This window comes from Lissotriton helveticus, chromosome 8 (assembly GCF_964261635.1).
Source record: "Lissotriton helveticus chromosome 8, aLisHel1.1, whole genome shotgun sequence".
Classification (NCBI taxonomy): domain Eukaryota; kingdom Metazoa; phylum Chordata; class Amphibia; order Caudata; family Salamandridae; genus Lissotriton; species Lissotriton helveticus.
In genome coordinates, this window is record NC_136069.1 from 258,234,278 (window position 1) to 258,257,277 (window position 23,000).

General features: G+C 44.2%; 1 protein-coding gene across 2 annotated transcripts in view; it reads left to right on the top strand.

Annotated features, from left to right (window-relative positions):
- Positions 1-23,000, top strand: part of DYNC2H1 (dynein cytoplasmic 2 heavy chain 1) — a 1,763,151-nt gene that overhangs the window by 1,261,544 nt on the left and 478,607 nt on the right. For both annotated transcript variants that reach the window (XM_078657019.1, XM_078657020.1), the window contains exons 67-68: positions 19,366-19,485; positions 21,961-22,095. In XM_078657019.1, the coding sequence (XP_078513145.1) occupies positions 19,366-19,485; positions 21,961-22,095 (255 nt within the window). The remainder of the gene's footprint in view (positions 1-19,365; positions 19,486-21,960; positions 22,096-23,000) is intronic.

Sequence of the window (23,000 nt, forward strand, 5' to 3'; positions counted from 1 at the left end):
TGGGAAAGAAGGCAGACAGATGGGTCAGGACAATGGTCAAGCAGCAGAACCAGAACCAGGGTGGTGGCCAAAAGAAAGCAGACCAGAAGGGTAATAATGAGAATAAGCAAAATGACCAGAAGTCTTTAACAGGGCCCCAACAACCTAAGGAGGGTGGGTCCCAAAATTCCCAAAAGAAGAAGAATGATGGTCCTAAGAAACCATGGTGCCAACACTGTAAAAGTAAGACTCACTGGTTTAGTGAGTGCACCAAGAAAGGCCAAACTCCTACCACTACTGTCCCTAAGACTCCTGCACCCCCTAGTACAGTTAGTAGTGGTAGTGTACCTCCCAAGGCTATAGTTGGGTTAACCCTGGGAACTGAGGTGGGTTCTGACTTAGTCAGAATTCCTACTCAGGCAGCTCTTGTTTGTACTGGGGACATGGATATGACCCCTACTGTAAGTCCTAGTACTCTGGGCAAATACAGGCAAACACCTTTAATCAATGGAAAAATGGCTCAGGCCTACAGGGACACATGTGCCAGTGTCACTATGGTGACACCAACATTTGTGGACCCTGACCAAATCATGCTAGGTTCAGACTACCTAGTGACCAATGCTAGCAATGTCACTACCAATCACAGTATGGCAGTTGTTATTTTCTCCTGGGGAGGGGTAACTGGCCTCAAAAGGGTTGTAGTTAGTTCAGACCTCCCAGTAGATTGTCTTTTGGGCAATGATTTGGAATCCTCACTGTGGTCAGATGTGGAGTACAGGACTCATGTAGAAATGCTAGGTCTCTCCTCACATGTCCTTGCTGTGACCAGGTCACAGGCCAAGAAATGCCCAGCTGAACTAGTGCTGGATCCTGGAAGAATGGACCAGACACTAACCAAGAGGAAGAGCAGTAGGGGTAAGGCTGAGCCTTCCCCCCTGCCTCAGGTTGAGGATCAGCCCTCACAGGAGGCTGACCCAAAGACCCCAGAAGGAACTGTCCTAGAAGAGCTTGAACCTGAACAGGTTGAGTTTCTTGGGACAGGGGGACCTTCCAGGGCAGACTTGAGGCAGGCCCAGTTAGACTGTTCCTCCCTTGAACCCCTCAGACAGCAGGCTGCTGCTGAGGCTGCAGGGAATGCTACAGGTGCCCATAAGGTATATTGGGATGATAGACTCCTATACTCTGAGGCAAGAGACCCCAAACCTGGTGCTACCAGGAGGCTGGTCATCCCCTTGTCTCTTAGAGGTTTCCTTCTCACCTTAGCCCATGAGATTCCCCTTGCAGGTCACTTAGGCCAGAACAAGACTTGGGACAGGCTTGCCCCACACGTTCACTGGCCTCATATGTCTGAGGACACTAAAGAGTTTTGTCGCTCATGTGTCACCTGCCAAGCCAGTGGCAAATCAGGTGGCACAACAAAGGCCCCCCTTATACCACTACGTGTGGTGGGGGTACCCTTTGAGAGAGTGGGGATAGACATTGTTGGACCAATGGAACCCCCAACAGCATCTGGCCACAGATTTATACTGGTGGTAGTGGATCATGCCACCAGGTATCCAGAAGCTATTCCCCCTAGGACCACTACAGCTCCTGTTGTGGCCAGGGCCCTACTTGGAGTTTTCTCCAGAGTGGGGTTTCCTAAGGAGGTTGTCTCTGTTTTTTTAGAAATTTTTATTTGACAAGCAAGTCCAGGAGCGTAGCAATTTTCATATACATACACAAAATAATAATGTTCAATCGTTGGCGGGACAGATCAATGTTCAGCAGAAAAAAGTACCTCAAAAGAAGAAAAGTAATCGCAGTCAAACATAAATATAAATTCTTAACAAGATCAGAAATGTCATCCAAAACACAGAAATTCCATTAAACAAATCCAAGTAAGATTTACAAGAAGTTATCCCATATTTTTTCAAATTTAATGGTTGCTTTTAAGCTTCTACCCTTAGCCAGTGCCTTTTCCATAGTATAGATTTCATGTAAAAGATTCCACCACTCGATCGTGTGAGGTGGGTTCTGTGAAATCCAAGCCCTAGCAACCACCAATCTGGCGCAGGACAAAGCTATACTTAACCAACTCCTATTTATAATACCCGTAGGGTATATGGAAAGTAGTACCAAAGATGCAGTAATTGAGGTATTGATCAGTTGCTTTTCGAGTAAGACTTATTCAATTTCTAACCAATATTTAGTTAACAAAGGGCATGAGTAGATCATATGTATGAGGTCTGCTGCCACCAGACCACATTTAGGGCAATTTGTACGATCACTGCTAGTAGCATTTTGTTTCCATTTGGATATTTTTAATGGAGTATGATAAAGTTGGCTAACCGTCCTATAAAGTTGTAATTTCAGACTAGAAGAATGGACTACTTTATTAATATTATATAGTGCATCTGAAACATTCTGGGATGTCACTTTAATTCCCAAATCATCAGACCATTTTGACGCCAATCTAGGGCAGTCGTCTAATTTATTTAAGCGAAAACATTTGTATCCCAGACTAATTAGTGATTTCTTTTTCGTAGAGTAGAAACAGCTCCAAATAACTGAGCTAGTTATTTGCTTCAGATTAATCTTGCGGATCAAATAGTCCTTAATTTGTAAGTACTTGAATATCATTACCTCCGGCAAATTATACAAAGTTTGCAATGTTGTAAATGGTAAAAGTCCGTCTGTGCCATACAAATCTCCTAGCTTCTTAATTCCAAACTTGGCCCAGTCTCGCCCAATTTTATCACAAAAAATATCAGGAAGCCCTGGGTTATCCCAGAGTGGTAGCTCAGTATGAAAAAAAGAAGTATCGCACTGACTGAGGATCAAGTTCCAGATACGTACCGCATCTCTCGCCGTCTTAAATTTTACGCTTTTAAAATAGTTTGGATCTTGCACTTTTGCCAAGAACTGCTTTGAGTTAGTGCCAAGCATGAACTGATAAAAAAAGTATTGATTGTTAACAAACAAACTACGAAGCCGGCCTAAGAAAGATGCATAAAAATAAGCTTTAAAGTCCGGAAAATCCAGACCCCCTTTTTCAAGTGGTAGTTTTAGAATAGTCATAGACCTTCTGGCCTTCTTATAACCCCAAATAAAACTACTTAAAATTCCATCTAATTTTTTAAAGAATAGATTATTAACCCGAAAAGGAATGGAGCGAAAAAAGTATAAAAATTTCGGCAAAATGTTCATCTTAATCAGATTGATTCGACCAAGTAGATTAAGTGGGATCTTATGCCATTTTTTGAGCAGCGTGGTCACCTCTTTTAGTAAGGATTCATAGTTTAGTATATTTATTTCACTAGGCTTAGAGGAGATTTTTACCCCTAGATAGACTGCGGATTTACAAAGTCCTGACACTACGGAATTAGCTTGGTAGTTCATGATGACTTGTGTTTTATTGATGTTTAATTTATACCCTGAGATAACTCCAAAGTTTTTAGCTTCCTCTGTTATTCCAGGTAGTGCATCCACCACATTAGTGGTGTAGATAGCTAGATCGTCCGCATATGCTGTTATTTTAAGGATTTTATCTTCATGCTGCATTGGAACAATCTTTTCTTGAGTTTGCAGGGCATTAATAAACGGCTCCATGGAGAGAGCAAAGAGCATGGGTGAGAGCGGGCACCCCTGCCGAGTCCCCCTTAAGATCTCAAAAGTTGAAGAGAGTAACCCGGCATAGCTAATTTTAGCGTTAGGGTCCCTATATAAAGCCTGTATACTTCTGAGGAATTGTCCCTTAATGCCAAACTGCTTCAAAACCGTCCACAGATAATCCCACCCCACTCGGTCAAACGCCTTTTCTGCGTCTAGAAGTATCATACCGAGTGGGGTGAGATTAGTAGCGGCCACATCAAAAGCTGTGATGGCCATATTGACGTGGGTGGTAGTATCCCTTCCTACTACAAAGCCATGCTGTTGATCATTTACCAAATATGGCATAAGGGGTGCCATTCGCATTGCTAACAATTTGGAATAAGCCTTGGCGTCGGCGTTTATCAGAGAAATTGGTCTATAGGACCCACAGTCCGTAGGTGTTTTTTTTTTTTTTAAAAGAACATGAGTTTGGCAGTTTTCCAAGAATCCGGGGCCTTTCCTGTATCGCCAATTGAATTAATCACTAAACACAGAAAAGAGAGAATTTCATCTGCACAAATTTTATATAATTCTATTGGAAGTGTATCCTCACCTGCCGCTTTATTAGATGGGAGAGAAAAGACCGCTAAGCGTAATTCAGCTATTGTGAATTTCTCTTCCAACTTATCAACACTTTCCCGATCTAAATATTCTTTTGGCGGTAGTTTCTCATTTATATAGGCTTGAATCTGATCTTCCGTACTCCTGCTCTCAGGAGTATATAATTTTTCGTAGTAAGAGACGAACTGTCCCATAATTTGTGCAGGTTGGGAGTATAAGGTATCATTAGGGCCTTTTATAGATTTAATTAGAGTTGTTGCCCTATCATCAGCAACTTTATAGGCCAGTAATTTCCCTACTCTATCCCCACACTCGTATTGGGACAGTTTATATTTAAGTATTTTGCGGCTATTTCTCTCCCTAAGTGAGGTTTTAGTCGTTGAGCATAAAATCGTAAGTTCCTTTTCCAATTGCTCCACATCACAGCTACTCAAGCCACCAACCCTAAGATTGTCAGCTAATTGATTTTAAACCAATGAGATATTAGCAGTTACTGCCTTAACTTCTTTCCTCCGCAATGCATTTTGCCTAATACATATTGTTGTTCTAGCCCCCTTATTGAAGCCTTACAAGCATCCCATACTGATAAAAGAGTGGCGGTATTGATATTGTTTTCAATAAATTATTTTATATGTTCCTTAAGAATTGCTACAAAAACAAGATCTGTTAGTAAGTATCTCGGGAACGTAAAAGGTCGTAGCAATGTTGGCCTATGAGCTAAGCGAAATGTAAATAAAATTGGGTTATGATCAGAAGATATCCTTGGAATAATCTCCATATGTCCTAATTCAATTAGTTCATCTGAGGCCCACGCCAGGTCTATTCGAGAGCATAATTTATGGCGGGATGAATAGTAAGTATACCCTGGTAAGGTTGGATGGAGATTGCGCCATATGTCTTTCACATTATGTATCTTCGCTAATTCCAAAATTGTAGCTCTGGTTTTACGCATGCGTGGAAATATCCCTCTCTTCGTCACATCTTGTTCATAATTTAAAACACAATTAAAGTCCCCCATCAAGATAAGTTTGCCCTCCCAAGATAGTAGTTCTATATTTAACCAATCAAAAATACGTGGCTCATCTCTGTTTGACCCATAAATGGCACAAAAAACATAATTACAATTTTCCATCCTTATTTGCGCTATTGCCCATCGACCCCCATCATCTGCAGCGGTTTTACTCACGTCCCCCCTCATTTGTCGCTTCTTCAAAATTGCCACTCCCCGTATTGGAACATTTAAAGTAGTACATACCACTATCTCATACCCTAATTGGGCCAGAAGTTTTTTATCCTTAAAACAAACGTGCGTTTCTGTTAACATAACCAAATGTGCATCATACATTTTCAGTTCCTCATAGACCAAGCTTCTTTTAATCTTGTTGTTCAAGCCTGACACATTCCATGCTAAGCAACTAAAATACGACATCATAAATAGCAATTAGCTCATAAAGATCCGTCCCGTTCCTTAAGTTCCTACTTATTTCTAGTCTCATACCTGCCATATTGCTCTCATATAGACTTGTCATGTCTTTTTTTGTTTTTTCCCCTCCACACCCCATCCCTTCCCACTACCACCCCTTACAGCAATCCCCTCCCCCGTACCATGAGGAAACCACCAGGTATCCAGAAGCTATTCCCCTTAGGACCACTACAGCTCCTGTTGTGGCCAGGGCCCTACTTGGAGTTTTCTCCAGAGTGGGGTTTCCTAAGGAGGTTGTCTCTGACAGAGGTGCAAACTTCATGTCAGGATACTTGACTGCAATGTGGAAGGAGTGTGGTGTAAATTACAAATTTACCACACCCTATCACCCACAGTGCAATGGGCTTGTTGAGAGATTCAACAAGACCCTCAAAGGGATGATAAAAGGGTTACCTGAAAAGCTTAGGCGAAGATGGGACATCCTTTTACCCTGCCTCCTGTTTGCTTACAGAGAGGTCCCACAGCTACAGCCCTTTTGAGCTTCTGTTTGGACATCCTGTAAGAGGACCCCTATGTCGTCTGGTAAAGGAAGGATGGGAGTTACCTCTCAAAAGCCTAAGCTTGACATAGTGGACTATGTACTTGGTCTCCGCTCCAGGATGGCAGAGTACATGGAGAAGGCATCCAAAAACCTTGAGGCCAGCCAAGAACGCCAAAAATCTTGGCATGACCAAAAGGCTGTCCTAACTGTGTATCATGCAGGACAGAAGGTGTGGGTGTGGGTGTTGGAGCCAGTGGCCCCAGCAGCTCTCCAAGACAAGTGGTCTGGACCCCATACCATCATTGAGCAAAAGGGAGAGGTCACCTACCTGGTGGACATGGGAACTCCCAGGAGCCCCCACAGGGTGTTTCATGTAAACAGACTCAAGGCATTTGTCAACAGGGAGGACGTGGGCTTGCTCATGGCCACAGATGAGGGGCAGGAGGAAGAGAGTGACCCTCTCCCAGACCTGCTTACTCAGAACCCTGATGATGGGTCAGTAGATGGTGTAGTCTTTTCTGACAGCCTCTCTGGGCATCAACAAGAGGATTGTTAACAGGTTCTTCAATCCTTTAGACAAATGTTCTCACTGACCCCCAGTCAGACAAACTGGTGCACCCATGAGGTGGACACTGGTGACAGTCTGCCTGTCAAGAGTAAAACCTACAGACAACCTGACCACGTCAGGGACTGCATTAAGAAAGAAGTTCAAAAGATGTTGGAATTGGGAGTCATTGAACCCTCAGTGAGCCCTTGGGCTAGTCCTGTAGTTCTAGTGCCAAAACCTCACACCCAGGATGGTAAGAGAGAGATGAGGTTTTGTGTAGACTACAGGGGTCTCAATGCTGTCACTAAGACAGATGCCCATCCAATACCTAGGGCAGATGAACTGATAGACAAGTTGGCTTCTGCAACTTTCTTAAGTACATTTGACCTAACAGCTGGTTATTGGCAGATCAGGTTAGCTGAGGATGCCAAGGCCAAAACAGCATTTTCTACCCCAGGAGGTCATTACCAATTTGTGGTGATGCCCTTTGGTTTTAAAAATGCACCTGCCACTTTTCAAAGGTTGGTGAACCAAGTTGTCACTGGGTTGGATGACTTTTGTGCAGCATATCTAGATGATATTGCTGTCTTTAGCTCCACCTGGGAGGATCACCTGATCCACCTGAGGAAAGTTTTGGAGGCCCTGCAAAAGGCAGGCCTCACTATCAAGGCCACCAAGTGCCAGATAGGGCAGAGTCAGGTTGTGTACCTGGGCCACCTTGTAGGTGGAGGCCAGGTTCAACCATTGGAGAGCAAGATACAGGCCATAAAGGACTGGGCTCCTCCAACCACCCAGACACAGGTCAGAGCTTTCTTGGGCCTGTCTGGTTACTATAGGAAGTTTGGCAAGAATTATGGGTCCATTGTGACACCACTTAATGACCTGACAAGCAGGAAAATGCCAAAGAAAGTTCAGTGGACAGTTAGCTGTCAGAAGGCATTTGATGACCTAAAGCAGGCCATGTGTACTGCACCTATTCTCAAGAGTCCTGACTACTCCAAAACCTTCATTGTCCAAACAGATGCATCTGAGTTGGGTGTGGGAGCTGTTCTATCTCAACTGAATATTGATGGTCATGACCAGCCCATTGCTTTTATAAACAGAAGGCTGACCCCTAGAGAGAAATGTTGGTCAGCTATAGAGAGGGAGGCCTTTGCTGTGGTTTGGGCCCTGAAGAAGTTGAGGCCCTACTTGTTTGGAACTCACTTCTAGATTCAGACCGACCATAAGCCCCTCTTATGGCTAAATCAGATGAAGGGTGAAAACCCCAAACTTCTTAGGTGGTCCATTTCCCTACAGGGGATGGACTTTACAGTGGAGCCCAGACCAGGGACTGACCATGGCAATGCAGATGGTCTCTCCAGGTATTTCCACTTAGAACAGGAAGACTCACCTGGTCAAGGTTAGTTTAATGTCCCTAAGTTTGGGGGGGTTATGTAGGAGAGTGGGGTCTGCAATCCTATGGTCACCCCAGATTTTTTGCTTTTTGCTTCACTGGTTTACGACTTTCCCTGGCTGTGGGCCTGCTAATCAGACCCACAGCCTAGCTGTTCTCTCTCTAAATTGACAACCATGTACTTTAGGTGCATTTACCAATTAGTACTGGGCCACCTTATCAGTCCCTGTACAGTGTACCTTAGGTATCCAGGGCATAGGTGTTCCCAGGGCCTACCAGGGGCTGAAGCATGTATTATGCCACCCCTGGCTGGCCATCTAAAACTGACACAACTGGCTGCACGACAGCTGGGTCAAGGTGGTGTAATCACCCTTTGCTGTAGATATAGTATACCTGTATCTAACCCTAAAATGGACACATATATTCCTGTCAGTCACTCCTATGGCAGGCCTTATCAATCCTGAAAGCAGAGTGCTTGGAATTATGTGAGATGGTGCTCTGGCATGAGCTGAGCCCGTCTGCAGCTTGCGGAACCAAGTCCTAATAGCTGTTCCATGATAACGCTATACCATATACTCTTAAGTGCATTATCAACCACGCGGTTAAATGCTACCTCTTGTATAACATTATCAAAACATGTCGAGTAAGGTGTCATACGAATTGGAATACTACCCCCTCGCCAATTCTGGCGACGGGGGTAGCATTCCACCCTTCTAGAGGGGCACAACATGTGTGTAACTGAGAACCCCGGTTAAAGTTAACTCGAGCCTTGGCATCACAAAATGGTATTGCCACCACAGACACAAGTCTGACCTCCTGCTGCTGGGAGTCCTTCCAGCGAGGGAGGCTTGGACAAAGGGTTTCCTGCCTTGGGAGGTGCTAGCACCACCCCAGACAGTATTTTGTGTATTGGGTAGGACAGGCCTGAAAGGAATGAGACATGCCTGGGGCACACAAGGTGTCCTGTGCATACACCGGTTCAAACCAGTTGCTGGGGCATCCCTGCCCCAGCTCTGGCGCGAAACCGGACAAAGGATAGGGGATGTAGCCCCCCCCCTTCCTGGCCCCACCCAGGGGAGGGACCTAGTCAGTAGTGCAGCCCCCTTTAGGAGAATAAAGGTAGGAGCTGGTCCCATTCCAAATTAGATTATCCTGAACAACTTTACAAGAAGAAACTCTGGACTTCGACGTTCTGCTCCACAGAAGACTGAAGAATCTCCCTTGTTTGCAAGGAGTGTCCACCCTGCAACTGCAGGCACCATCAAGCGTCCAGCGGCTTCACTTTGTCGTCTTCCCTCGAGGATCCAGACTTCAGAGCCCGACGAGACCCGGATTCCCAGACCTCTCCGACCTCAACTCACTTCTGCAGCAAAGCTGAGATCTGTGGGTGCGACGAGACACGTGGGACCGGCCATCTTGAAAGAACCTGCACTTCGCTTCCAGCACGACTCCCGAGGTAAACTCGACCAAGTGCTTTGGGGATTGAGAAGCCCCAGCTCCGAGCAGCTCCTGCACCGAAGATCAGCCCTCCAGCTTCCACGAGATCTGCGTGGGGCCCTTCTGCTTGTGTGCTGCTCGACGCGTTGTCTGGTCACTTGCCGGCTGGCTAGTGGCCTCCTAGACGACAAACTTTAAAACCTTCACTGCTGGTCTAGTTGCTCCAGACTGGCCCTTGCTCCCTTCCAAAAGAGGAGCACCCTGGACCCTCCTGGTCCACTCCAGACGCCGTTTCCACTCACCGCGTGGGTTGCCTTTGCCAAGGCCTGTTGACGCCGAATCCGGATCCAACACCGCCGACAGCGAGAGCCTGCATGGGACAGCTCGTGCCTCCATCCTGGTCGTCGAAGACACCTCCTGGTCCACGTGGCTGCAGAGACAGGCGTCCACTCCTCACCTGATCGTGACAACAGCCTCTGGTTCCTTCCTGGTTCCACACCGGTCACTGGCTAGTGACTTTGAACACTGTCCCCTCTGCTTTCAGGTCCTCTTCTTCACCGATCCACCCTTAGACCGCACCGGACATCTTCCTCCTGGTCGCCTGCAGCATCTTTTCTTCCAGGCTCCATAGACTTCAACGCGAGAACCCGACACACTTTGACACCTATGCACCCGCAGCCCGTGGGTGAGGTAACGAGAGCATTTCGGTGCTCAAGGGTAGTTTAACTGTCCTAGTGTCCAGTTCCACAGTCGTTTTAGTCCTAACCAGTCAGGGTTGTCCGTACTTACCTTTAACTTGAACTGTACTGTCCATAGACGCATCTCGCGTGTGAGTTCACACTCTGCACACGCGTCCCGTGGGCCTCCTATTACTTACCTAAGGTGAAGATAGCATAGTCCTAGCGAACCTCCAGCCTCTGGACAGCTCCATTCCTTCTATCGACTTACACATTCCACTTACTTAGTATATGGTTTGTCGTGCCCCTAGGGCACCATTGTAATTTTGTGCAACTTATCGTATTATTCTTAAGAGATTGTCATGTGCTTAGCCCTCTGACCTCATAAAGAGTTCAGAGGTGTTTGTTATAAATAAATATATCGTTTATTTTCATAACAACCTGTGTGGTGTCCTTTCATCTGGTATTCAAGGGGTTATATTGTGGTAAAACAGCTGGCTTCACATGCCAAAAGAGTTTAGCCTAAGACTGCTTTGTCCATGCTACCATTAGGATAGCTGGTCTATAAGGTTGACTTACAACCAATCACCATAAGGGTTGTTTGGACTGATACAAGGTGATCACTAGAACTAGTGAGCATCATATATCAGGCCAACTTCTCATACAAGTCCTCCAATAGAGGAAGGAATCAACAATCTAACAGGCGACAATGATTTAATGCTGGCGCTCCCCACACAGCAGATCCCGGAAAACGACCATTATCTGTCTCTCTTTTTCGACAATTGGATGTCCATAACATCGGACAAATGGGTTTTGGATGTTATAAGCAGAGGCCATACCCTGGAGTTTGTACAAATACCACCAGATCATCCCCCGGTGCTCAGACACCATCAACATCGTCAGGAACTGCAAAAGGAGGTCCATTCACTTTTGCAGAAGGGGGCTATAGAGGAAGTACCTCAACAACACCGAGGGAAAGGCTTCTATTCACATTTCTTCCTCATCAAGAAGAAGCAAACTATGAAGTGGAGACAGGTATTAGATTTGAGGGATCTGAATCAATATATAAAGAAAATTCCCTTCCGAATGCTCTCGTTACAGGAGGCCCTCCTACTGTTAAGAAGGAAAGACTTCATGGCTTCGTTGGATTTCATGGATGCATAATTCCATATTCCAATCCATCGGAAGCACAGGAGATTTGCCGTGGAGAGTCGCCATTTCCAATTCAAAGTGTTGCCATTTGGCCCCGAGGGTGTTTACCAAATGCATGTCCCCGGTGGCGGCCCACTTAAGGTTGAAGGGGCATTGCATTTACCCATATCTAGACGACTGGCTGGTGACAGGACCATCATTCACAAGAGCCAGAAGGTCCCTTCAGTGCTGCATCCGCCTTTTCCATCGGTTAGGATTACGGACCAACTTGGAAAAGTCTTCACTGATTCCAGCTCAGGGCATTCAATTCCTAGGGGCATGGATATACACCAAGGAAACGAAAGCATACCCTTCCGAGGAAAGGATGAAGAAAATAATAAGCCTTGCAACATCCCTTCAAACAAAAAGGTTCACTTCTGTACGGATGTACAAATCCTTGTTGGGGATGATGTCCTCTTGCATCCTACTGGTTCCAAACTGCCGTCTTCGAATGAGACCCTTGCAGGAACATCTAGACGAGCAGTGGGTTCAACCCAAAGGAACCTTCGAAGATCGGATTACCATCACTCATCATATGAAGGTGGCCATGTCATGGTGGAAGGTTCAGAAGAACTTGAATCAGGGTCTCAACTTTGTACCTCAGAATCACAAATACGTGATGACGACGGACGCTTCATTGCAAGAATGGGGCGCACACCTCCAGGAGCTGGAGATCCAGGGCCACTGGTCAGAGTGGGAAGCACAGCTTCACATAAATATGTTGGAGCTCAAAGCCGTGTTTCTGGGACGTCAAGCTTTCCTGCCCAGAATACAGAACTCGTCGGTGCTCATTCAGACAGACAGCACCACGACTATGTTTTATCTTCTGAAGCAAGGAGGAACAAGATCCAAACCACTTTCTGCGCTGGCGCAAAGAATTTGGAAATGGCTGATAAACCACAACATTTCTATTCAGGTGCAGCACATACAGGGCATCCTCAACACACGAGCAGACATCCTAAGTCGCACGACGAGTGTGTTGCACGAGTGGGAACTGGACGACACTCAGCTGCACAGAGTATTCCAAAGATGGGGCACACCAACGTTCGACTTGTTCGCAACCCGGGACAATTCGAAATGTGATCAGTTTGCGTCCAGGTACCCTCAGGGGGATTCCAAAGGAGATGCGTTTCACATGGACTGGACGGGAATGTTCGCTTACGCGTTCCCACCAATTCCTTTAATACCACGAGTGATTCGCAAAATGAGATCAGAACCGTGTCATGTCATTCTGATAGCACCAGCTTGGCCGAGACAGGCATGGTTTTCAGATCGATCAACCTAGAAAACCAATGGGTCTAACATCTGAATCATGTATCAGGAAAAAGAGCTTAAGTCTCAAACTAAACAACAGTACTAGCTCAAGGCGTCATCCAGAAGATGGTTAACCCTGTGTTTAGCAAAGTGAAAACCTATGTAGGATTCCCATCAATATCATGTATGATCAATATTCTCATGTGGTCCTCCGTCCTTGGTCCCGTGTCTCTAGATCATTGAGACAGAACTGGTACCATCTGCAGACACATGGATTCCACATGCCAACACAAGTACAGCCATAGGAATCTGATGAGACGGGTAGGTGCAGTGCAAAACAATAAGTGTGTGGAAAGATAAAATAGGATAGAGAATCTCATTCCAACTTTATTCTATCAAGACCTCTTCCTAATTAAAACCAAAGAACAGCGCAAAACTATATTACATGCAGTTTAACCAATATCTGCATCGGGGCCAACATGTTTCAGCCTATGCGGGAATCGCTCCCAAGGCTTTCATCAGGGCCTCTGTTCTCTAAATAATGCGACTGCAAAAAGTGTTGGTGACAAAACTCAAAATAATAATTCTATATTCGACCAGTAAAGGATATGAGTCTCCAAATACTGTGGCTTCACTCCTCCATGACACCTGGCAATTCTGTAGAATCTATAGAGGAGGAAACCAAACAAAAACACAGGAAAAACCATCTATAAGCAAAGGACAAAGCGTACCTTTCATATATGTCTAATGCAGTACATATAATCACTCACCCAGGGTGCCCGGGGAAGAGACCTCACCTCGTCCTGGACCTGGCTCAGGCGTAGTGAGACCCTGCTCTGTAAGAGGAAAGTACACCGGAACAAAATAAGGGTGTGGTTTTCAGATCTGCTGCAGATGTCGAAAGGCAACAAGGTGCAATTCCCGACATTCCAGAGCCTCATATCAATGAGCAACGGACAAATTCTGCATCCGGACCTAGCATCGCTAAAATTATCCGCATGGAACCTCATGAGCGGGAATTTCAAGCCATGAGTATTCCACAAGACTGCAGACAAATACTTTAGCAATCCAGAGCTATGTCAACCAACAAGACATACACAGCCAAATGGACACGCTTCTGTCACTGGTGTACCAGTCAAAGTCTACATCCGTTGACGGTACCCCCAGAAGGTATTCTGCCTTACCTGTTGTCGTTATCAAAACCAGGTCTGTCTCATGCCTCGCTGAAGGTGCATTTGGCGACAATTTCACGATTCAGGAGAATGCCAGACGAGCCGTCTCTCTGGTCTCACAGACTAATAAAGGAGTTCGTTAAAGGGCTCTTTAGAGCTTTTCCACCCATTCTACGACCGCCAGTACCCTGGCATCTCAATACAGTCTTGACGCAGTTTATAAGGCCACCATTTGAGCCTATACACAAGACAGACTTACAATTCCTCTCTTGGAAGACAGCCCTGCTGCTAGCTCTAACCTCGGCGAGGAGAGTTAGCGAAATTCAAGCCTTTTCAGTGGAAGAGCCTTTTCTGCAATTTCGACAGGACAGGGTTATACTACGTACAAATCCTACGTTTATACCCAAGGTCCCTACTTCTTTTCACTTGAATGAGCCAATTATTTTGCCAACCTTCTTCAACAATCCCTCATCTGAAGCAGAAAGAGCGTTGCATTCTTTGGACATCGCTAGATGTTTGAAATTCTACATCGAACGAACAAGAACATTCCGCAAATCTAAACAGTTATTTATTGCATTTGAAGGTCAGAGGAAAGGGCTTCCTCTGTCAAGACTGAGTATCGCCATATGGATATCATCGGCTATCATTAAGTGTCATGAAAAAGCTGGAAAACCGCTTCATTCCAGAGTGACTGCTCATTCCACAAGAAAGATGGCGACATCGATAGCCTTATTTGCAGGAGTGTCTCTACCTGACATCTGCAGAGAATCGACTTGGAAGAGTGTGCATTCATTTACCAAGCACTACTGTCTTGACAATGCGTGGAAAGAGGACACGGCAGTGGGGCAAGCTGTTCTGAAACGTCTATTTCAATAAGGTATTCTTTGTTTCTTTATTAATACTCTATGCAATGTATATATATATATATATATATATATATATATATCTATATCTATATCTATATGTAGAATCTGATATTGTTTTAGATGGTTTTTCTATTCTTATCTGCCCTGTGTATTTTCAGATCATGTTCTAACGATATTTCAGCTGCAGAACTTCCTTGTGGGTTCTGTCCTGGAAACGCTGCAGGCTTTGTGGGTACTACTTACTACTCTGATACAAGCATGTGAATCTATGAAAGATGTAATACTGGAGAAGGAATTAGTTACTTACCTGTACACTATAGTTCTCCAACTATAGTGTACAGGTAAGTAACTAATTCCTTTTCCTGGGAGGTGGTTATGATCACTGATTGTCTGCAGCAAAGTGGCAGAGATAAGTGTCAAGTAAAATGGGTGGTATAAGTGATCCAAATAGAAATCTACGCAAGACTTTGTTGGAGTCAAACATATAGGCACACATACTTGGGAAGGAAACATTCTGATACTCCTTCATCTTCCAAGAGATAATAAGTCAGGATTTGTAGATAGTGTAAATGGTCTCACTGATGTCTAATAGTATTTGTAGGCATGACTTACCATCTTATGCTGATTTTGAGTAAATGTATAGGACTGATTTAAATCACTGAGTTTAAGGACATCTGATAGTTGAGCGATTGTGGTTAGGTTTGTGTTTGCACGAAAATTCTGATTGGCCGAGTTTTGCTTATGAAATGTCTGATTTTAATAGATATGGGGATTCAGTACTTGCATCTGGCAGAACAGATTAGAAATGGGCTTGGACTCACCTACTTGACCAAGGGGCCTGTGCAAATTCAGCCTGAAAGGAGCATTAAAGCTCGTGGCAGGGTGGATGAGATTGGGGCATGGTGAATGAGATGATGTGAATGTGGGTGAAAAGGATCATTTCTACAGGGTATTTAGTGTACAAAGGTTGGGTACAGGTTTTAAGATGATATGATGTCCATTTGGCTGTGTGAGAGTGGAACACTGTATGTTGTTTGGTAACCATGCATGACGTATTGTAATGTAATTGCATTTATGTAGCACTTACTACCCCTGACGAGGCGTCAATGCGCTTTTTCTGTGAGTAGCACGCGACTCAGGAACCCATAAAGGATTAGTGCTGAATTGGTATAGTGAAATATGAAAGTAATTTGAGTGCTGAATGTATGGGAAACTTGTAACATTGCTAGTTTTTTTGTTGCGGCAGTCAGGCAAAGGAAATAAAGGGAACTTATGATATGAAATATTTCCACTCTTTTACAATTATAATGAAATGAATGTTTATTCAGATTTTCTTTGTGTACAAGATTGATTTTTATAGGAATTGGTATAAGACTTTTTTTTATATAATAAAGATCGGGCCGTTTTTAGCCTTATATTTTATGGTGTATAAGAAAATCCTGAATTAATTTTGTGTATGTTTGTATAAGATTCTTGTAGTGTACGTTTATGGTTTTAATTAACCGAATAAAGATATTAATGACTGAGTGCTGGATATGTTAGTCAGTTATATGGATTGAGAAGGATAGTTGAGGGATAAAAGAGGGAAAAAGATTTGCATTTATATAGTGCTTGCTACCCCTGATGAGGTGTTGAAGCGCTTTCTCGGCAGGTAGCACGCTACTCCGGAAGCCATAAAGGATTAGTGGTGAATTAGTATAGTGAAATATGAAAGTAATTTGAGTGCTGCACACGAGGTTGTATTAGTTGGTAATTTGCTAAAGTGACTAATCATGAAAGAATGATTATGTGAGTAAGGGAGCTCTGCACAAGCAGACGAAAAACACAGGCAAGAGAGTATGACTGAAGAGTTCCAGGGTGGTAGAATTAAATCTTGCCTCAGGGCTTTTCGGTTAACTTATGAGAGGCTGAAAATCCCTCTGAATTTCATCAAGCCAGTGCCTTAAAGTGCTTCATTCAGAGTGAGCTTGCATCTACAAGCCATTGGATGATCCTAACTAAAAGAACTAAGAGTGCTAAAGACAGATAAAGGTCAGTAGGCCTATATTTTTAAATAGACCTCAAATGGAAATTAAGAGAGGACTCCTTTCTCCTTGTTTATAGGCTATGGGGATTTGGTTAATTTGTTCCCCTTCACATCCTTGGCACTCAGAAATGTATTTGGGGTCAGGGGGAAATAATGAAGCCCCTTTCCAGTTTGTTAGGTAAGTTTTAAGACACTCTAAAGGTAGGATGTTGCATAGGACTTGTATGTGTCATGTGTGGCAGGAGCAGCAAATGGCCCTCTGAACACCAGCCGTGGCGGGGAGGGTAAGGAGGTGGAAACTCTCGGAAGGGTAGGTCGTACCCATTTTCCACAAGATTCAAAAAGATCTGATGTGATAGATTTCCAATCTTGTAGAAAATGGGACACCTACCCCCTACAGGGCCAACATGCTCCAAGATTGGGGATCTAGAGCTGCTTTCCCATGGCACCAGCAGTGGGGGCAGGGGAGGAGGAAGAGGAGGAGAGGAGTTGCCGAGAGGCCCCCCGCAGACTACCTCTACCCTTTCCTCTGCCGATTTGTACAGAGTGTTCTGCTGCTGCTGTTTCTGAGGCTGCTGACATCCCGAAAGGAAGCCGTCTTCCCAAAACTATGGTACCTCCTATAACCATAACCCCTAGTCTGGGACTGCAGACCCAAGGACTTTGCAGTAGCCCTACTGTCTTTAAACCTCTTTAGTGCTGAATTCGCCTTTTTACCAAAGAGTCTGGATCCATCAACGGCAGATCAAGGAGAGTAGCCTGCACATCTGGAGAGAACTCCGAAGACCTGAGCCAGGCATGCCTCCTGAGAGCAACAGAGGGACTCATCACCCTGGCTCCCGAATCCGCAGTTTCCCGGCCAGGCATAATAATCTGACGAGCTGCAGCCTGCGTATCTGCCAAAACCTCCAAAAAGTGGCCACGGTCATTGTCTGGTAACTTAGGAGCCAACTACTTGGCCAAGTCCATTAAGGCAAGGACATACCTCCCCAACAAGCATGTGGCAGTAGAAGACATCTGAAAGAGACTATTAGTTATGGATTCCTCACCTTAGAATTACCTGCGGTCCGCCGAGATTACTTCCCTGTGCACCTCGAGTCGAACGACTCAAAAAAGATATTGACAAAAGTCGAAAAAAGACAGTCAAAAAATGACTAGAGGTACCGCTCTCTCCGGACCTGTGCTGGCTGAAGCGGGAAAAGGAAGAGCTGACGTCAGCGTACAGGGGCAGCGTCTAAGTAGATACTGCGACGTCATTCCGGTGATCTCGGCGCCAACGACGAACGTGGAGTCGACCTACTCTACCTACTGATGCGCATGGGTACTGCTGAAGAAAAATTCTCCGGATCCAGTCTGACGCCTGAGGGTAATTCTAAGCTGAGGAATCCATAAGAAATATATGTCTCTTACAGACATTTCGTTACCGAAGGTAACTTGTTCTTTAATGCCATACTTGAAGAAGAGAAAACTTTCTTGGCAGATTGTTCCAATTTCTTACAGTCTCTGTCCCTTGGAGTTGTAGGGAATGACCCAGCCGACTGCTTAGAACAGGAAGCCTGCACCACCTAACTTTCCCGCGAAGGATGGGCAGTAAGAAAGGCAGGACTAATAGGATCAGGCATGTACCTTCTTGCCACAGTCCTTGAAACAGCAGGAGCAGATAAGGGTTTCTGCCACACCTCCAGAATCGGCTCTGTCAAAGCCTCATTAAAAGGTAAAAGAGGTTCAGCCATAGAATGCAACATCTCAGGGAGAATATTTGGCCTGATCTCAGCAGTGGGCAGTTGAAGGTCCAAAAGTTCAGCAGCCTTCCTGATGACAGCATGGTATGGTGCATCATCCTGAGAAGATGAAGCCTTTGGCGATGAAAGCTCCCACTCAGGGGAAGTGTCTAAACCACTGGCCTCTCGAAGGCCCTCGAATTCATCAACGGAGACGTTGATCTCCTCTTCTTCTGCCTCATCCTGCTGGGATTCCTCTTCCTCCAGCAGCCTATGGGCTTCCCTCCTTGACCGCATCTTTGGGTTCTGCGTCGGTGGTGCCAGGTGCTGCGCCAGATACACTGGCGATGGCATCGAAGGAGGACCCTCTGAAGTGGGTAACGGCGCCGCTTGGTGTGGTACCGTGGAAAGTCACTTTTTGGTGATCATGGCTAATGCTCATAAAGCCTCATTTTATATTGTTTTGCTCAATATCCTTTCCATAAGTAGGGCCATGGATTTCCAATATTAGGCTTTAGGTATGCTATTACTCTCATTGTTAAATAATCACATATGATTTATGCATATCGTTCTTTGTGGAAATACCTGAAACTGATATGTGACTGATTTCTATTTTGTGGTACAGCTTATGTTTGAGTGAGGGGGCATTGACATGTACTGTAAGAAGCTGCAAGTGTAAACAGAGTTGCTAGGTTTTCCTTTTGAGTAGATAATTCTGCTACTCTCTGTCTCCATGGGAAAAGTGTTCCCATTGTAAATAGCTCCGTCGAAATTCATGAATGGAGGAAACGTGTTCAAGATTTATAGCCTCAGTTCAGGTTGGTTGTTCTTTATTCATTTTAAATAGTAGGTAGGATGTGTTTGGCCTAGCATTGCTAACACTGTCAATATATATATGTATATCACACTGATTGTATTAATTTACATTTTGGTACTTCCTACAGCTTTTAGCTTTAACTATCCAGCATGAGAAACCAGATCTTGAAGAGCAAAAGACAAAATTATTGCAGCAAGAAGAGGAGAAAAAGATCCAATTGGCTAAACTTGAAGAATCTCTTCTGGAGGTACAACACATTTCAGATTATCACATTTGCTTTTGTTTTCATTCGGACAAAATGCTGGTAGCAAACATTAAGTATAAATATATTTTGGAATTCTTTTGGGTCCAATCATTAGCAAGAATTCTTCAGTTTTCTAGAGATGCACCAAATACAAGAAGGTGATGTCTAGGTTCTGACGCCCATGTCCTATTGGGAGTGCAGATTTTCAGTATAACCTTGGTATAATGCGCAGTCAAAAACATGGTCAATACCTGGCCATTCATGGTAGACCATTAATTACCGATGTACAAACATAGTTTAGCAGGGAACATTAAAATAGCAAATGCCATACCAATGTAGTAGTTGAGCTTATATAGCGCACAGCTACCCGCAGTGGGTTTCCCGGCGCTTGCTTAGGGAACCCTTCCTGGTATTCCCCTGTGAGATAGCAGGGTATCCACAAGGTGAAAGTCAGGCATCCCACCGCGAGGGGCCGTTGTGGAGATTAAGCAAGCTGTTGCCCAGAGTCGCAGAGTGTGAACCCATGAGTCGAGGAGGCACCGGGGCGAGAATTATCGAGTCCGTGGAATTTTTAGCCCAAGACCCGCCGAGGCGGGGAATTGAACCCTGGTCCGGGACCGATCTCAGCTTCCGGGTCTGCTGCCTCTAACCCCTGAGCCACACTTCTCCACCAACTGCTTGATATGACGTTGAAGGCCCAGCACTTAAGAGAAAATAAATTTATGGATCAGATACATTTGACCTCTAAATGCAGAGGGCCCCCTGAAAATGGCAATTGTGCTTGTTCTTTCCACTTAAAGGAGTGAGGGTTTGATTTAGAGTTTGTAGGATGGTATTTACTGCGCCAGGGTGATAGTGTAAAATACAAGTCTCCCTAACGGAGTACTCATCCTCTGATTTTAGAGATGCCCGTTGGCCCAGTGGACAACTCTAGTCATGGACAAGAACCCTAACCACAGCAGTTCTGTAAGTGAGTTAAAAGTTGGAAGGGCAGCTCCGTCAAACATGACGGCCTCCTGTCAAACTTTTAACTTGTTTTTGTTTCTTCAAAAGCAAACTTTTGTTTGTGAAAAAACAATAACTAATGATGCCCATACCATGGGAGTTTTCACGCATGGTGTGGTGGTCATGTAAATGTTTTTACTGTCCCTTCCTGTCAGGTCTTTAATGGGCGTAAAGGATAGTAAAACTGGCCATTTGACCATCCACTCTAAATCAGGCGGCTGGTCGAATGTCCAAACCTCCATCGGCCCTTACTCCATCGGGCTGTCGGAGGAGTATGGCAGCGCCCAAGACAGGCTAGACTCTCATTGACATACCTAATGTCTACCCTACTGTAAATCGGGTGGGTGGACTTTCTGTTTGGTGCACAGGGTACTCCGTCACCATTGTGACGGAGTACCCTACCTGCCAAACTCCAAATCAACCCTGATACTCCGATCGAAAATTTTGGGGGACTGCATGGAAAAAAACAAGAAATTGTAGAGCTCTTGTCGTGAATACTAGTTTTTCCAAACACAGGCATTCACGTGAAAAAAGGAAGATCTTCATCTACTGACGATGAGGATGACTTGATTCTAGTGTTGTTTGGCTGACTGCATCAAGTGAAAGTTCCTGGCAAAATGAGTTATCTTGCCTGGAACTACTGAGTCTTCTGGTAATTTCTCATATCTTAGTAAATCCTCAGGGTCCAACTCATAATGGGCCTGGTTTCCTTTCTCCCCCGAGTTTATGAAACTCCCTGGTGTTTGTAACCACCAGGGTCAAGAAATAACAGCTCATTTCATGGGGCACTCTTAATGAGGACCGAATTTCCTCCTGCTGTCTTTTTCTTCTGTTTAGGTACAATGAGAAGGGGTAGTGAAGGTAATTTTAGGAGAGCACTGTTCTGACCTCTATCAAACGTAGCCGCAGTTGATTGATATTGGACAAACATTTACATTTTGCATATGTTACCTCTATGATGTCATTTCTGGGAAGCCTTTTCATTTGAAATATTAATGTATTGGTAGACTTACCCTAATTTGATTGGATATTTTTCTCTTATAAGCCAGTAAATTGATTGGTTAATCACGTTTGTGTGCTATTACATGTTTATGTGTTAAATTAGTTTTTCTCTCCCAAAGTGACACAAACATAACTCTCGCAGGTAAATTATAAAACTTAAAGTAATTAAATGTATTTTTGAATAACTACACTTGCTACATCAAATGCAAGGAGTGCAATTATTAGAAGCCAGTCTACATATTTTATTCCATAATATTTGGTAGTGACTCACAATAGACCAGGAAAATATAGATATTGTACACTATTAAGTGCCAGAGCCCACACACTACTTAATATTTTGGAGAGCTTTATAAAACTTACATTTCCTAATTCCACTGTAGGTTTGAATCTAAACATTCATTCTTAAATCTGTAACAAGCTTTGTTGGAATTATTGCTTCTAAATTGTATTGCATTTGTTCTTTTTTCACAGACCCTGGCAACATCCCAAGGGAATATTTTGGACAATAAGGATTTGATTGAATCCTTAAATCAAACAAAAGCAAGCAGTGCCCTTATCCAAGAGTCCCTAACAGAATCACACAGACTTCAAATTTTCCTTGACCAGGTATGTTTAATCTCCCATTGTTTTTGATGATGCATGCTCCTTCACTCAGGAGTCCAACTCTTAACTCAAAAACAGACCCACAGAAACTAAAATGCTTTCTTAAGGCTAACCGTGTTTTTGCTCAGTTCAACAAAATGCTTGTTTATCTCTTCATACGATTCCTGCACGAAAGGTAAACAAGTGTGTTTATTTTCATTTGGTTCAGACTTGGTGACCGCAGAACTTTACCTTGTTGTTTTACGTTGAAGTCTTAATTTTTTAACTTTTTAGATTAAAAAAAATTGTTTGTGGTACTTCTTAGGCATGCTGGTTTGGAGTACAGGAATTATACAAATGATGAAAAGACATCTGTTGGTGACTGCAGAACATTATGTTATTGTCTTGATTCTGTTCAAGGGCCATCCATGAGTATTGTGTGCAGTCAGATCAAGACTGGATAGTTGTTGGGCTTGAATGCTTAATAAAGGAATGAAGTATGAGCACAGCTCCCTGCCTATCAATGATCACAATTCAACCATTACATTTATTCACTTTGCATTTTAACCCATGAGAATTGTACAACTGTAGCATGTTGCAACTATAATGAAGTAGTGATATCAATAAATCTGAATCAATGTTGATTGACACTGCATTTCTTGCTATTCTCATGAGGCTGTTCCTGTGTGAAGTCAACCTTGTTGTCAAAGTCATCCAGTGAGTCCAAATCGGGTTCCAACCTCAGACACAAAAGAGGAAAACCCCACAATATCTGTTAGTCTCCCTCTGGGTCCCGGATTGCAGAGCCGGTTCCCCAACTGATTCTGGTTTGCGCCAGGTTTTCTGGGCCATTAGCAACACCGCAGGATATTGAAGCCTTCGAGGAAGGCCATGCTACAGATATCTGAAAGAAACAGGTTAGTATTAGA